The sequence below is a fragment of the Phyllostomus discolor genome, chromosome 2 (assembly GCF_004126475.2).
Source record: "Phyllostomus discolor isolate MPI-MPIP mPhyDis1 chromosome 2, mPhyDis1.pri.v3, whole genome shotgun sequence".
Classification (NCBI taxonomy): domain Eukaryota; kingdom Metazoa; phylum Chordata; class Mammalia; order Chiroptera; family Phyllostomidae; genus Phyllostomus; species Phyllostomus discolor.
The window spans coordinates 136193071-136211503 of record NC_040904.2 but is presented as its reverse complement, the minus strand read 5'-3'; the positions used below and the strand labels follow the sequence as shown (position 1 = coordinate 136211503).

At 32.3% G+C, this 18433-nt stretch overlaps 1 protein-coding gene and 1 pseudogene across 4 annotated transcripts in view; both read left to right on the top strand.

The window, feature by feature from the left end:
- LRRIQ1 (leucine rich repeats and IQ motif containing 1) overlaps positions 1-18433 on the top strand; it is a 229395-nt gene that overhangs the window by 164330 nt on the left and 46632 nt on the right. For all 4 annotated transcript variants that reach the window (XM_036018605.1, XM_036018604.1, XM_028532854.2 and 1 more), the window contains 2 exons: positions 14927-15071; positions 17360-17420. In XM_036018605.1, coding sequence (XP_035874498.1) covers positions 14927-15071; positions 17360-17420 — 206 coding nt within the window. The remainder of the gene's footprint in view (positions 1-14926; positions 15072-17359; positions 17421-18433) is intronic.
- LOC114514241 lies at positions 2795-2893 on the top strand (annotated as a pseudogene).

Here is an 18433-nt window from a genome sequence, read left to right as displayed (position 1 = left end):
CTTATTTTCATTTCTAAATTTATCTCTGAATGTAGATAGAATAAGTACTTAAAGACAAATCCTTAATTAAACAAGATGATAAGGAGCTCTAGTAAGTTTCTATACATGAGGAATTGATATCTATTCTTACTCTTTTGAGGTAGCTGCTTCATAAGAAAAGAAAAGAAAATGCTATTTGTTGAGCAACCAGAATACTCTTTAAGGGCTTCATATATCTCATTGAATCTTCAAACATCCTTGTAAGAAAAATGTAATTATCCCCATATTTTTGAAAAGTGCAGCCCTGGCTGGCATAGCTCAGCGGATTGAGCACAGGCTGCAAACCAAAGCATAGCAGGTTCGATTCCCAGCCAGGGTACATGCCTGGGTTGCAGGCCATAACCCCCAGCAACCGCACATTGATGTCTCTCTCTCTCTCCACCCCTTCCCTCTCTAAAAATAACTAAATAAAATCTTTAAAAAAGAAAAGAAAAGTGCAACTGAGGTTTTGAGTTTATTAAGAATAGTATGAATTTGAACTTGCATCTGGCTGATTCCAAAGCACATAATGTTTCCATTTCATCGAAGCCATATTTTCCCACAAAGTTTCCCTTATTGTCTTATTTCTGAATATGGAAATGAATGACATTTTAAAAATGTTCTTAATATACCAGCTGTAATAAATAACACAATTTCTTTTTCTCTTGTGAATAACCTTTGGAAAATAAGGAATAATTTTGAAATAAAATTTTCCATATTTGGTCTCAGAGGAATAAGTAAATTTCTACTAAACCTATTTAGTTGTTAAATTATGGGGATGAATAAGCACAATAAACTTTGTAGTCATCAGAATTATGTCTGAATTGTTCAAAAACCATAGTATTTTCAAAGTCTGTATTTTTCCTATGGTAAATGTAATACATTCTGAAGAATAGCTTTCTTTCACACATTTGGATAATAAACGTGTTTGTGACTATTTAGAGCATATTTATCTATGTTCACCGAAAAACAAATAATTTTTAGCTACATGTATTTTTGTGCTACAATAAAATTATAAAATAGCATGTTTTGACCTAAAGGTAGAATTTTTTGCTTTTTTCTTTTCATTTTTTTGTTTTTTAACTTAAGTATAAGTGGTTTGTTTTAGTTTATTAGTATATTTTTCAAATTAGAAAACAATTTTATAAATAGATTTTTTTACAAATTGAACACTCAAAATTATCAACACTAAATGGGATATAATATTTTGGTTATGTTAACTATATCTACAGGGTTACTTTAGTCTGAATTCTAATAGAAGGAAAGGAAAGGTAGGTCTTTGGTTCCACATTCAAAAATTGACCTAGGGGTAGTATTGTGAGACAATTCTCTTGCATTTCTGAATATCCTAGAAGGGTGGCACTAATTACCCTTCTGTTCCAGATACCTTTAAAAAATGTTTATATACCAAGCAGCCTAAGAGGATAGAGCTGGTGTCTCCTCTGAAGCAGAGGACAGGTTTGCTTGCTGTCCAATATAATAAAGATAATGTTTTCTAGACCTGGATGGCATAGCTCAGTGGATTGAGTGTGGGCTGCGAACCAAAGTGTCACAGGTTTGATTCCCAGTTAGGGTACATGCCTGGGTTACAGGCCATGACCCCCAGCAGCCCCACATTGATGTTTCTCTCTCTCTCTCTCTCTTTCTCTCTCCCTTCCCTCTCTAAAAATAAATAAACTCTTAAAAAAAGATTTCTCATTTCAGCTTAAAAAAAGATAATGTTTTCTCATCAGTACAAAAGGCAGATTCATTTGCAGCCCATTATAAAATATTTGAGCTCCATAAGCTTGGATCAAAAACCTAACATGAAGCCCAGGCTGGTGTGGCTCAGTGGATTGAGGGCTAGACTGCAAAGCAAAGAGCCTGCAGTTTGCTTCCCAGTCAGGGCACATGCCTGGGTTGCAGGCCAGGTCCCCAGTAGGGGTCGCACAAAAAGCAACCACACCGTGATGTTTCTCTCCCTTTCTTGCTCTTTCCCTTCCCCTCTCTTTAAAAATAAATAAATAAAATCTTTAAAAAATAAAAAACCTATCATGAAATCAGTATTTACCTGAGCAACTTCAATGAACCTCTGTGGAAGTTTAGAAGCAAAGAAAACCAATACAAATATGCTAATGTCTGTGCTACTTGCTATGCTATAAATAATAAAGCCCTTTTTTCCTGACCTAAAATTCTCAAGGGATACCAGGCAAACTTTCTACCTTAAAGTGGAATCAAATCTCAAACTCACAAATTTCTTGACAAAAAAACATTAATTTTGTATCTTAAGAAAAAATGAATTACCAGTAATGGGTACATGTAACTATATAATGAACCATCTTGCTTTATGAACTGTTCTTTAAGCTTGTGCATATTTTATCCCATATATTAGTTGATTTGTGGAATTCTGTGAGGAATCTTGGGTATGTAATTACTGCTTATAAACTCCATAGTAGTTTTGAGGAACACCAACTTACAATATTTTAGGACTATAATAATGTGTCAGATGTGCCTGTGGGTATGATCTTAACACATATTAATGGGAATTAGCACAAGCCAACCTTATCCCAGGAAACATATCATATCATGTTTTATAGCAGAGAGAGAATATTTATGCATATTTTATTTATATAATTATTTTTTAAAATGTATGCTTTATATAATTTCCATAATTGTTCATATATTGTATTTATTTATGAACCTTGAAATTATAATCATGTAGTATATACAATATTTTGTGTACATTGTATATGTCACAATAAAATAGAAGTAATTAAAAAGGGCTTTCAAACACTCCTTCTGCAGCACATATACAGTCATAAAATTGGAAGAATGGAGATTAGCGTAGCCCCTGCACAAGGATGACATGCAGATTCATGAAACATTCTGCATTTGGCTTTCCTTTCTATGTGTATGGATGACAAAACAAAGTCTTGGTAAATGAGGTGACTTTCCAGTTGAGGTGAGGGCCCTTCAAGCTAAAATCCCGCCCTCAATTTCTCCTTCCAAAAAATGATTTGCTTCCACAAATCAATATTTATATAAATAGTTTAAAGCTGAAAGTTAACTTTATTTATGGGAAGACCTATAATGCCTTATCTTGACTTCTTTCTCTACTAGAGTGTGAGTGGATCAGTAATGCTTTTACCTATTTTTTTTCAATTAAAAATGAAATATATGAATGGAGGCTCTAATTCATACACATATGAAGTTCTGTTTAAAACAAAATTCTATCTTTTTAAAGATAATATGATAAAAGATTAAAATTTGCCATTCATGGGGTATTCACTTAGAAAACTCTTACATCTTCAGCAGGCTATGGGGCTAATTACCTAAATTATTACCTAAGGAAAACAATAATTTTAGTAACAAGTTTATAACTCTTAATATGTTCTCAAAGTGTGAAAGAAAATTATGTTTACTTCTATTTATGTATTGCTTTATGTAATGAAAGCAATACATATTGCTTTAGTATTTTATATGATGTTATTTCTCTCCACCAGAAGCATATTTGTCTTCTAAAATTTGACAAATATAGAAATCATCAGGTACAAAAATCTAATAGACATTGAGAAATGCATTGTGAGTCTATAGACACATGCCATGAGAATTTCTGTTTTATAAAAAGTAATGAGTACAATAATATTTTTAAATGTTTACTTTTTTCACCAAGCCTCTATATTAATGTATCAATATAATACCACTCGTCGACTTTGCAAGTAAACCTAGTAAAGGAAATTAACCTACTCTACTTGGCCTTCAATTAAATACATCAATGAGTAGAATTAAGGATTCCTTTTTACCAATAAGTAGAAATTTTTAGGTATGTCAGGGATCTGAACTCTAACATTATAGCAAAACAAACAAAAAAATCCCAAATAAACAAAAGCGGGTGGCAGTAGAATTGATGTGGCCACTAAGTCTGTGTTATTTTAAAAGCCAACCTGCTTACATCATCAAGCATTATTCTATCAGGTGGGCCCTAGTTTAGATGACCTACTACACTAACACTCCCTGAGGGAGTCTGAGTTGGATAGAGGAATATTTTCCAAGAATAATTAAATTGAGAAAGTGAAACAGGAGAAAATCATATCAATGGAACTTCTGTCATGGTTATTACTGAGCAATTGCTAAAAATTATTTGAAATAACTTTGAATCAATTAGGACTGTGTACCCTTCTTATCTTTTGGAAATTATTTTTTCTTTATTAAAGCCATAGTAAAGTTTTATATATTATGAAATAAAATACATTAAAAAATACCTGTTACAGATTTAGAATTCTGGTAATGAGGACTTCCTGAGCTCACCCCCAGACTATTGTTTTGTCTAGTTTTGTGGTCAATCCTGGAATCTCCCCTCCTACCAGTGTCTCCCTGGAACCCTGTCCTTGGTCTGGAATTTACAGACTTCTGCAGATAAGTCTCACCTCCAGGGTAGGTAAGTCTTCCTACGTGGCAATTGAGATGGCATAAAGACTATGCATAAGGGAGTTTATTTTACTTTTAAAAAAATAGTAAAATGGCTACAGCTATTAAAACATTAATATATTTTAGGCATTATATGTAGCCTATTATTATATATTACTATGTACATTTTAAGAGGAGCAAACTAATGCAGAAAGAAGGTAAATAATTTGCCCAACATTTCCCAGCTAATAAGTGAAAAACCTGTTTAACTATGTGCAAATTAGTTGCTAGGCAGATTGAAAGATGACTATAAGGTGAAGTCTCTCCTTTAAAAATGAATTAATTTATTCTGTAATTTCTTATAAGTCACATTTCTAAGGCCTCTTCTAATGGAAAATTAAGTGGTATCCTGGTTCACAGGAAGCAATAGAAAGCAATTTTAAACAGTAATAGTTCTAAAAACAATATCTTGTTGACACATTAATATTTATTAGATATGGGTAAATCTGCCAATACCATGGCAGAAAAGAATCAATCTGATTTCTTCTTTTACCTCAGGCTTTAGTAGACCTTAGAACTTCACTATCTGACCCTGTCATTTCAAACTTTGATATTTTTTCCATTATAGGTTTTTGCATAGTTTTCATTTAAAAATCACATTAAAATATTTATTTGATTATTGAGTTTTTTGTTACTACCTTTAATTTTGTGCCTAAACTAAATATTTCATTTGTCCTATTTAACTTACCCTAGTCCCAGCCCTACTTAACAGCAAACATGGAGACACGTTATAAATTAACATATATATAAATTTACCAACCTATGATTTTTTCTTTTTTTTAATTACTTTTCTAACTTTATTTTTATTGCTGACAGTATTACAGATGTCCTCATTCCCCTCCTCTTTCCCCCACCTCCACCCAGACCCTATGCTCCCCTCACCTCTGGCCATCACCACACTGTTGTCTGAGTCTATGGGTTATACATATATGTTCTTTGGCTAATCCCTTCCCCTTGAGCTGTGTACTTCTCACAGAAGAAATCAAAGACCCACCCTTTATGTAGTATTTGGTACTCTGCTATAAGGATATGAATGAAGAGATACAAATCAACTGAACAATACAAATGGCAAAACATAAGTTTTCAGGTAGAATTGTACATAAGTTGAATAAAAAACACTTAAAATTGGTTAATAAGTACACTAACATCCACTTTGTAAAAGGGCATTTCTGTCATTCCATGGACACTTAAATATAGCAATTCCATAATAGTGAATATTGTATCTGTAGATTCCATATCTTTTAAAAGATAGAATTTAATAACTGTTATTTTCCTTTGCTTTCATAAAGGACATTCATATACTCTATATACTACCCAAGCCCTGAAACAGATGAATTTTGAAAATTAATTCAAATATCAGGGAATAGCAAGTATTTTTCATTCCAGTACTTTTTTTTAACTCCTTCAGCCACAAAATAGAGTAAAATATGTAAAGGAGTGATTAGTAATGCAGTTAGCCTTTCACCCTTGTATATAGCTTTGGCTCTATTCCCAAAATTTCTGTTTTTAAATTTTTGTGCCAACAGTCCTCTTCTTTATTCATGAAGTAATTTTTCTTTAGTGATCAATTACATCTATATTTAATATATTTTAAAAGAATAGGGATGTTGCTTGTCACACACAAATGGCTCTTAGAGACTTATTGGTTTTCTGCCAGTGCTGTCAACATTCCAAGAACACATTGGATTGGTTAAGGAAGAAGCCATAAACAGCCTATCAACAAGTATTTATACAAATGTTAATGAATTTAAAATTCTATTAGTGTAACATGTATGCCAAACCTCAATTTTATTTGTGCTTTATTTGTGACGTATGATGCAATAACTTCTTTTAATAAACACATACGGACCACTTATACTTTATAATGTAAATCACATTTTTAGTATTTCCAGCATAGGATACATAGAATCAGCCATTTATCAAAGTTACCAAAAATATTTCCATCATATGAAGCATTTTGCTCAGCACGCAATCATGTCCTCCAAAAGCTTTTGGTAAAGAAATGAACTCATCTCCATCCATGAAACTAAGAGTATTTTATTATTATATTACTGAGAAAAGCCATTAAAGGAAAAGAAAATAGTCATGGGAAAGTTGCCATATGTATAAAAATATAAATAATTAGCTTTTTTTGTGTGCCCCAAATGACAGTTGAACTTTAATATCCTGATGTATAAGATATGCTATATTGAAAATTTAGAAAACTGATTTATTTGAAGCATATGGGTTTAATGGACACTTATTTTGCTTTTCATGAAGAAAATAATATTTCCATTAATTTAAAAAAAAGACTATTTCTTTTGGTGTACTTCTTTAAAGCTGAACTGCTTTACTCTAGAATTGCATACATTGTGAACATTTTATAAAGTAGCTTTATATAACAGAATAGTTTTTCCTTTGTTTTTTTCTTAATTTGATACCTTTAGTTGTCAATTCTTTGAAACATCGTTAAACCACTTATTCAGTAATAACACTCAGCAGATAACAGAAACCAACTGCACAATTCATTTCCCATGTGTCCAAATAACCAGTTTCACACTACAATGCTTTCCTAGATATAAGTTTTTCTATCACCAGGGAAACAACATTTTAAATAGTCCATCTTTTTAAAATTTGAAATGACTTTCTAAACAAGTATTTAGGAAGGAAGTGAAAGCAACGCTTCATTACTATAAAATCAAAAACTAATGCCACAATTGTAAAACATTTAGGAAAATTATGAAACTATACATAAAAATTATACATATATACACACTATATCAAAATACCTGTTTTATTTTGCTAACTGAATTTTTGAGATAAAAACCAACTAGTTTAAGCATTTTGAAATATGAAAGTCAGGTTTATATTTATTAAAAATAAAATAAATCATTTCTGTTGAAGTAATTATATGCACCAAGATAAATATTTGAAATTGTGGAAACAGAAATAGTGAACAGCTTCAAATTTCTCAGTATTTTAATGTCTTATATGTTACCTTTTTTCAGACTTCTTTTGTTAAAAATAAGTTTACTTAATTTTAAACTAAAGTCGGTGTGCTATTTTACTTGTTTTTAAAGATAAAATACTTATTAAAAATGAGAGGTATTAGGTTTGTACCGGCTAAATAATAACACATATTTGTTTACATGTAACAATTATTAAAACAAAGTCAATCAATATGTAGTAGGTAAATATGTAAAAAACATACATGCACACAATAAACTGAAACATTACAAATATAAATGTACCTATTATTGATTATATGAATATCAAAACCTAAATATTTTTATTTAAAAGGATATAATAAATAATTAAGATGCATTTCTATCTTAATTAAATAGTAATATCAGTATTTCTTAGGAAAAATGTAGTATATATACGTGGAAAGGTAAGCATTATCCTGTACTCAAGTTTTCTAGTTTGATTTCCACTAAAATGCTTTCTACAGCTTAGAAAAATAACACACATAAAAGTAAACAGACAAGGTAAACATCTTAAAATTTTAAGAAATATTTGAAAATTAGTACTCAGATATCCCAAAGTCTAAGTTCTAGAACAATGCTTAAGACATCCTCCATAATGATGATATAACAGGTATTTAAAACATATAATGAACAGCAGGTTTCTTTGTCTTCTGAGTAGGCAATGATGTTGTTCCTTGTTATAACAGAGCAACCATGACTAAACTTTGCCAGGAACATTGCTTCAGTGAAGGTTTGCATGAGGCAGCATGCAACAGTAAGAGAAGCTACAATGCCATGCAAAATTGCCATGTTATTGCCCATGTGAAAAGTGTCCACTAAGTTTCTTGAACCTGGCAGGTGAAAGAGGAATGGGAGGAAACATTCCCTGCTCAAAGAATAAAAATAAGTCACTGTCCAAGAAAAGTTGCAGCAGGAAAACCCAACAGTTAGGGATATTGTAAGTGGAGTCCAGAATCCTAATGCATCCAATGTCTCCATTGTCTTCATTCTCCAAACTCTTGGCATCTCCAAACTCTTGGCATAGGCAGAGTTACTTAGGTTTGTGGGACCTAAGTAACTTGACTGACTCCACTGGGTGGGGGGGTGGTGAAGATGACAGGTTGCAGTGAGGCAGTCAGAGCTTGGGAAGTTGGGACATGCTTTTCTTCCCTTCTCAGGGAAATTGGTGGAGTATTTTCTGGCAGAGGACACAACACAGAAACTTTCCCCATACCCTGGCACTCCTCCATGCAGGTGATGCCGTCAGTCATCAGTTTTTATTCCAGTCTAATTCAGACTTACAGAAGTGAAGTTTCTGTTATAATAATTAAGTTAATCATGTTTAGGGATATGCCATCCTTCACAATGCACAGGTTTGCGTACATGTGAAAATTCTACATTCTAGCTCTATATTTCTCAGGGCACTGAGAGAACATTAATCAACTATAACAATTATTCCTTTTTTCACCAATAGTTATTGTGTACCCTACTATTATGTATCATTTAAATAGCTATATTCTAGTAGGCAAAATAGACACATTTAATAGGAAAAGTAAAATATGATGTTATAGATGTTATCATGGGATCTCTATAGGATCCTTTGGAGGATATCTCTTACCTAGTTTGGATAAGGAATGTAATGTTAAAAAATTAGAGGCTTACTCCATACAATGTAATTTCTAAGCTAAGACCTGGAGATGTGAAGCAAAAATGTCATTGGTAAAATGGATAATACCAAGCATAAGGTCTCTGAGCAAAAGAGATCGTTTTGACTAATTATAATATATCTGGGTGGCAGGAACCTAATAGATGTGTTTGAAGGTATATGCAAGGCCTAGTTGTGTTATGTAAAAATTTTTGAATATTAACTAAAAGCAGTGCAGAGCCAGGAGTTTAACCTATAAAGTAGCATAATTAGATTCATACTTTCAAAAGACCGTTTGCCTTATGGAGATAATATATGTGGGAACAAGACCAGAACAAAAAGACCAGTGAGAGGCTGTTAAAGTAATTCAGAGGAGATAAGGTAGCCTGAATTAAGACAGGGGCCATGGGAAAACAGGAGATTTGATAGATCGAAAAGAATTTAGGAGGTAAAATGTGCAGTTGGAAAGTGAGGAAGAATGATGTTTCAGTATAACACTCTGGTTTCTGAGTTGTACATTGGCAATGGTGGTAGCATGATAGCAATTTGGAAAGGTGAGACAATACACAGGTTCAACCTTTCTACATACATAGTTTAAGTTATCTTGGATATCTAAGTGGAGAAGTTATGGATAGGTACATTTCAGAAGTTGATAAAGAGATTGAAGAAGTTGAATGGATATCCTCATACAGGAAAACGTATAGCCTAAGAATAAGCTGGAGCTAGGATAGGGCCCTCAAGAAGAATTCTGAAATTGGAAGGGATGGTGATGGAAGAGGAGCCCTTGAAGGAGACTAAGGTTAAGACAAAAGGTCAGAGAAAAACATGAAGAATATAATGAAACAAAATCCGAAGGAAATAAGCCTTTTAAGAAGGAAGGAGTGGACACAAGATATAATATTATAGAGGAGTCAGTAGAGAAGAACATCAAACAGTTCCAAAATTTTTGCAGTATTAGTGATCTCTGTGTGTGAACAGTTCCAGAGAAATGAATGGAGAGGAAGCCATATTGCAGTGAACTGAAGCATGAATGGCACCAAGCCAACAGAGATAGGGCTTTGTCCCTATTGCAGGGAGTTTATCTGATTAGAAAGAAGAGAGAACAGTAGCAAAAATAAAGCCATTTTTGAGAGGTACTGGAAATACAGAAGAAAATAAAATACTGATAGCAAGGAATCCTAAATTATATGGAATGCTTGGAATTCAGGAGCATAGTTGAGAGCATTGGTTTTAGGAGGGGTGTTTCTTCTACTGTGATACACAGTAGAAGATGATGTGTATCACAGTGATAGATGAGAAAGGTCCTTTAAATATATGTCATCACACACAGGCTTACTCATTCCTATTCAGAAAATAAGTCTGAATAAAACGGGGCAGAGTAGGCAAGGAAAGGAGGAGCCAGATAATAGTGTGATACCCAGGAGGTGAACTAGACCAATTTCTTATTAGGTGTTGGTACTTAAGGAATAAGGAGTCAAGGTTGACTCTGGAATATTTGGTCTGAATGCCTTGGGAATTCAGGGAAAAACAGACTTAGCAGGATGATAATGGTAAAAACAAGTTGTAATTTTGAAATTCAGCTGGATATAACAACACAAATAAGATATAGTTGGTGATACCCAGTCTTCTAGGCTGCCAACCCTGTAAGGTAATATACAATGTCTGTCTAGTTCACTACCCTCAGAAGCCACCACAGTGTCAGGCATAGAGTGGAGGATGTGGGCTCTTAGGCACTTGTAGAATGAGGAGCAACATCACCTACAGGAGTTTCTAAAAAGTCTGAAAGGAGCACTCAAAGGTCTGCTGTTCCAAAGCTCTGGAGAGAAGAGTTTTCGAGACAAAGGAAATGGTCTGTGTAGTTGAATTCAGCAAAGAGGTCAATGAAGATGAGGAATAAATGTGTCTGTTAAAGAAGACAATTTAAGGCATTCTTAGTAAAGACAATTTCAATTTCACAAAGTAAGATTGTGGTAAAGAGGCAATGGAAAGTAAAGAAATAGAGACTGAGAATAGACTTCTTTTAAAAAAATAACCAGTATCTTTTAGTGTGAAAATCAAAATATTAGGAGATTATAGAATTTGTCTCTGAAACTTTATAGCTCATTTTATGTGAGTTTACTGAATTTGGAAAGCTTATAAATTATAAGGGGGAAATGGCTTGTAGTTTAGAAAATATTTTGCAAATAGATAAATGTGTTTTCCTAGAGAAAAAAATCCCCTTTTGAAAGTAGAGTAGAAACTAAAACCAAATAATGGCCAGGGGTAAATATTTGCACCAGTGTCAACTGAAAGCAAAAATAAAAATATTAAGATCCTGAAAAAAATTTAGAATAAGAAATATATTTTATACTCTATGACCTATAAATAATCTTATGAGATAATGTAAAATCTCACCAGCCATAAAGGCATGTAAATTAAGATCATGTTATATGATATTTTTGTCAAATTATCAACAGCTTTAAATACGTAATATCCTACTGTTGACCAGGGGGTCAGTAGAATGAGAAACTTCATATAGTACATGGTAAATTGATGAAAGCTTTTAAAACTACTGAACAAGGTAGATTATATCAAGTTCCTCAAAATATTTATAGTTTTAGACATGTTATTTTTAATACCACCTGAACAAATAAATTAATTAAATGAGTTAATTACAAACTTATGTAATAGATTTGTACATCATAGTGTAAAACCACTAGAAGTATGTTTAGGATGAGATTTATATTACATGGAATTTATTTGTTATAGTACTAACTGAAAATTATAGTACTAACTGAAAATTGTAAACAAAAAAACAAAGCGAAACAATTCTATGGAAAAAAACCTTCAAGGGAACCCCTTAAAAATGTTATCCAGGGGTTGTCTTTGGATATTGAGATTTTTGGTGGATTTACTTTTTCTTTTTCTTGTTTTTTACTTTTTGCTTTTATTTATTTTCTAAATTGTCTATAGTGACATTCTATTATTTTTATAATAAAAGTTTAACAATTAGTTTAAATAAAATCACACAAATGTGTGTTTAGAAGTCAAAAAGCATATATAGATAGCAGTAATTAGGGGAGAGCAGGCATCAAAAGAAAACTTTTTTCTTTGATTGGTGATATACGAAATTAATGAGGCAAGACCCAGAGGAGTAGGAAAGCACAGTAGCTAAAGGGTTTCACTTTCTGCAGGCAGAATGATGTTGCTCCTAAACTGAAAGATTTATTGGGCAGCCTGACTAAATACTGATAAGAATTTGTTAAGTAATTAATCCAGGTCACTATTATTTTTCCTACTCCAGATGCAAAAGCAGGATGACTTCTGCAAGCTTCAAAGAGTACATCTTACTTTTTTCTCTTCCAGTGAGAGAAGTGATCCTGAATGGTTTAGCCTGAACAGAATCATTTCCTGTAGCATTTGAATTGCTGTATCTTCAAGTTCATCCAGCCAACTCCATCACTGTGTTTGCTTTGTTTCTCACACCAAGCTTATGCCAGTCTACCAATCTAAGCCTTAGGATTAAAATGGTTAATATGAATTGAACCTTTACAGTAAAATCTCTTATCTTTACTTGGGGATAGTTGTCTAAAATCTTGGCTGAGTTATTGTAGAGCTGAGGAAAACTTTCCAAAATGAGTACTTTAAAAAGTGAATATCATAAATATATGTCACTATTTTTATTCATTTTAAATATTTTTTAAAGAGTTTATTTATTTTCAGAAAAAGGGGGAGAAAAGGAGAGAAACATCAATCAGTTGTCCTGTTGCTTTTTGAACTCCCCCAACTGGGGACCTGGCCTGCAACCCAGGCATGTAGCCTGACCACGAATCAAACCAATGACTTTTTGATTTGCAAACTGGCATTCAGTCCACTGAGCCACACCAACCAGGACTGTGTCGCTATTTTTAAAAACAGGAAGACACACATAATTTTTATCTCTAACTAAAAGTATACTTGTTATGAAAGGATTCTCTGCACAAAAAGAATAAGGGCCCAGCTGTGTGCTCTGTTCATTATGGGGGTCACTGAGTCCTCACTATTTTCTGTCACTGCACTGTTGGGTCCAACATCTGGTCTAGTTAACCGAGAAAACAGATAGAAGGCTGGGACTCTGCTTGTGAAGAGACTTAATGCTATGTAGTAACTGGGTGTAGCAACACCAAATCTTCGCTCTCTTTGAGTCTTTTTTCTAGTTTCTGTGTACCTGTAAAGCCATTTATCAAAATGGTGCCTGCTCATGGATTCAACAGTCAGCCCTTATAAGTGAATTAATTGTTCCTCCAGTATCCCAGATATAGATGGGTTGGCTTCAGCTCAGGATGCAAGTGGTGTGGTCGTTTTGGAAACATAAATATCATTAGAACTAGCATAGAGTTTAGAGAAATAAACATTCTCACTTTTAGCTTCCCAGAGAAGTTCCTCCATTATCCATTTAGATTGAAAACTAGAGTTATTTCACTAACTATAACAGCAACTTTTAAGGGAAAAAAGCATGACAGATGTATTCTCCTCACATATTCAGAATGACAAGTGCTAAGCTTGTGTGTGTGCATGTGTGAAAGTGTGTTAGCCCCTGCACCAAGTATTCAAAGTAAGCTTTGCACCATGCTTTATTTGTTTTCCAAACAGCTTGCAAATATAAGGTGACTTTTTATGTATGAGGATCTATGGTAAAAGAATAGTTCACATTAGTAAATTGACATTTTAAATATCAGGTTTTAAATCACAGCATTCTTGTAAATTAGATTATCATGAGTTAGTTTTCAAGAGGTACATTTCTCTGGTGCACTATTTATCAAACCTACACCACTAAGTCCCAAAACATTGTGATGGCCCCCAAAATGAACCAGCCTGAAAAATCGAGTTCATGAAAGAAGGTTGTAAAATAACAGGTCTTCAGCGTACCTCTGAAACACATGACATTGATGTAGTAGCAGTGTCTGTAAGTTTTTAAAAAAATACAAATATAGCCCTGGCTGATGTGGCTCAGTGGATTGAGCACTGGCCTGAGCACCAAAAGGTCACCAGTTCAATTCCCAGGGAGTCAGGGTACATGCCTGGGTTGCAGGCTGGGTCCCCTGTTGGGGGCATGCGAGAGGCAACCAAATGATATATCTCTCCCACATTAATGTTCTTCTCCCTCTCTTTCTCCCTCCCCCCTCTAAAAAAAATAAATATAATCTTAAAAAAATAAAAACATATAGTATATTTTACATTTGAGTATAAGGGTTGAGTTTTTCTTTTTTAACTATTTTATTTTCTTTTACATATGTTACCTTGTATTTTTACCTTATATAATTTATCCTTTTCATTTTTTCCAGAACATTTTTACTATTATAGTTCCCCCTCCATCTCTGAAACAGCTATTGTCACATAATAAACACATATAATCCTGATAAAAATTGTATTCCTAACTTAATATATTATATTATCTTATACAAACAAGCTTAGTTTTATATAAAATTAAAATTCTATTTTAAGTACCTTCAATATATTTATAAATTCTGCATATGGATAAAACTGGTATAAGACCAATTGGACCTTACAATACGCCTGAAAATACATCATACTAGGCAGATATTCTTTTATACTAGAATTCTAAGTCTGCCAAAAATAATTCTTTGAATTTGTTAGCTATAAAAATAAAAACCCTTGTAAAATGTTGGTTGTGTTAAAACATTTCCTTCACTTTTCAAGAATGTGGGTTCAAAACTTCAGCAGAAGTGCTCTATCTGTGAGTGACTGACATTTTGCTTACAGATGATTTAGCTTCCATGAGTTAGTGCTTCGTTTTTCCTTTCTTACAATAAAATTATTACCCTAAACTTAAAACTTTGGACAAAACTGATACCTTTAAATAAAAAATAAATTTTTCTTATTTCTTTCCCAGATAAAGAAGAAGAATTTTTCAACAAGGATACTGTGGCACATGAAAAATTAGATAGGAATAAAGAATATACACATCAGTGGCTTCCCACACAGGTTGGAGTTCCTGAAACAACTAGTGAAACAACTAGTTCCAGAAATATGAAATGGTGAGGTCATTGTCTTTAAATTAGATTTTTTGTATTGTAAACATATTTTGAAAATTCAAATGTAGGTTAATTATGCTAAAACAAACATGACTTTATAGCCAGAGGCCCATATACTATGACAGCAGGTTATAAAAAAGGCCTCTTACATAGAAGATTTAATCACTCCTTATATTTTGCATTTTAAAATGTTTGAGAACTCTGTTTCTGTAATGGTTACTAACAGATGAGCTATACAAATGACTCTTCCTGATGAAGTAAAATGTATGGTATTTATTAATTGTTTATAAATATATATGTGGCAAGTTGTATGTTATTTTGTGTTATTTTTATCATTTATGTTTGGCAGTTAAAATTATAATTTACCCTTGATGCTACCCCTTTACCAGTCATGTAACTAATTTTTAATGTCTTGATGCTCAGTTTCCTCTCCTGTATAGCAAGATGATAATATTTTACTATCTATCTCACTGAATAGGGATGAGCTCACAATGTTGAAGATAGTGAATGTTTTATTTAGCAATAAACAGGGTCAATTAATTTTAGTTGTATTAATGTATGTTTTAGTTTGCTAGGGCTGCCGTAACAAAATACCACAGATTGTGTGGCTTAAACAGCAGAGGTTTATTTTCTCACAGTCCTGGAGATTACAAATCCCAGATCAAGGAGTCAGAAAGTTTGGTTTCTTTGGAGGTGTCTCCCCTTGGCTTGCAGATGGCCCCCTGCTGAGTGTGTCCTCAGGTGATCGCCCCTCATCTGTGTTGTCTGTGTTCTAAACTCCTCTTATAAGAACACCAGTCATATTGGATTAGGACCCATTCGTATGACCTCATTCGATAGGAATTACATCTTTTAAGATCCTATTTCCAAATACAGTCAAATTCTGAGGTATTGTGGGTTAGGACTTCAACATAAGAATTTTGAGAGGAAAAAAATGAGCCAACAACAATGTAATATAAAGCATATACATGGATAATCACTGAATCAAAGTTTTAAGGAAATAAAGCCCAGAAATAACATTTTTAACATGAATTTTCAGGACTTTCACTTTAGCTACATATATCCCCCCCAAAATAAAAAAGTACTATTTGAAGCATTTATTAAATATATAAGCTGATATGACATCTAAATGTAGATGATACTTTGGAAATGTTTTCAGGCATTTGGGTAATAACTATTTAAATGAGTAACAAATAAAATCCTATGGTTATGAGAGGTAAAACTTCATTTATGTATAAATGTATAAAAAATCAAACTTTTTAGTAATATATATTAACTAAAACCTTCATATGTGTTCAGTTATATCAATGGGAGGCTTTTAAATCATGGAGAAGAAAATAGAGAATAAAAATAAAATTAAAGCATTTTCAAATTTGAATTATGTCCCATTTGGTTGTGAGCATAGAAAGTAGTAATAAAGCCATCAACTTCTGTTAATTTTTATTTTAGTAAGTATTCTAATTAATGCAAGTAAAATTTATTTTATGTTGGAATCAATGTAGTACAATTCATAAGATGAAATCCTTAGAACTATAAACAAATGTAATATAACCCATAGCTTACCATCTATATTAACTAGATACAGGTGGCCTGGTTCAGAGTTTTTAAAGCTTAATATAGATAATGTGAAAAATTTTAAAAAAAGAATACTTCGGGATACAGTTTAAATAAATGTTACACATTTAACAACATCCCTTACTCCTAGTAAATTATATTTAAATATATGATACAACAGGCAATTGTTTATGTATCTTCTCTTTCGACATATAATATATAAAGGAATAGATAGCAATATTTTAAGAAATAATACTTTTAAGAATGGAAGTGCTTGAATAGCCAAATGTTAATGCTCTAGTTTTAAGCAGCAGTTAATTGTGAACATTACATTAATATAATGTATTAAACACAATAAAACTATTTTATTAATAGTAAAATTTGCTTTACTCATAAGATAAGATATGTACATAAATGTAAATATTTTTATTTTTATTATTTATTAGTTGTCATTCTTGTTTCTTTCAAATTTTGTTTATTTTATGTGTTTATGTTTGGCAAAGAAGAGAAGCACTTAAGTTTGTTTAGAAATTTAAATTTTATGTCAAGTTGAATTTACAATGACTGTGGAAATATGTAAATTTGTATATATCTTTGCATGTAACCTTTTTTAAGAAAACCATCACTCCCATTTTATAAATTACTAATTACTCCCAAAATTTTAATTGGGGATTTCTTTTAAGTTCTTTCTCTGAATTTATGTAATAATGTTACTTCTGTTTTTGTCACTATTGCAGCAATCATTTCTTGCCTCAGTTAGATCCAGAGGTACTTAATGGTGGAAGAGTTCAGCTTGTGGTAAGAAACGTGTTTAAAGTTACAGAAAATGTTTTAGGCACCAGTATTCAATAAGTGGCACTTTGAATTATATCCATGTATTAGTGTAAATTACAGAATATCAAACTGTATTTATTTGGGAAATATCAAAATACTATGTACTAAAATAATATGTTTTCTCTGCTTGTAATACAATTTGAAAACATATTACTCTAAAATATGAATTCTACATGGCAGATTTAAAAATATTAGCATATTGTTTATTTTATCTAAAATAAAATTATTCAGGAAATTACATAATAAAATTATTTTTTAATATGTTCAGAGTAGAATATTAGAATGAAACAGCAAACTACCCTCACAACTCAGAAAATTAAAACAGATAAAAATAAACAAGTAATTATGAACTCACCCACTGTAAATAATAAGAGTGTAAATTATCAGAGCTTTAAGAACAACCAAGTTCTAAAGTAGCATGTAAGCTCTAGTTAGCATAACTGTTTGTGCATTGCTAAAGTCAGTTGCACTATATGCTATGAGATGGAAGCCTATGTAAGCAGAAGGAGAAGGACCAATATGGAGTCCAGAGAAATGGACCCCCCAAACAAGAAATTCTCAGTGTTCCAGAAATTTCCAGAGCATAGGGTACCCTGACCAATGACAGAAGTATATGACCTCCTTGGTAGGTAAAAATAGATATATCAAGTGACCTCAACTTTATAACACCTTCCATTTATATCAACCAAATAATACTCCTTGCTCAGACTCTACATTCACCAAGAAAACTGATTATAATTTTGTTTGCCTTGTAGAATTTAATACAAGAAGATAATGTAGTTTCTAATAGAAACTAGTATTATGTTATCCAGAACAGTTATATTCATCATCCTCATGAACAACTCATTTAAGGAGTTTTCTGACATAGGAGCAAAATTAGGACAATAGCTAAATTAATTTTATGAAAATATTTATAGAATATAAATTTGAAGTAATCACTATACAAATAGTTTCTTACACTTTAATAGAGACATCTC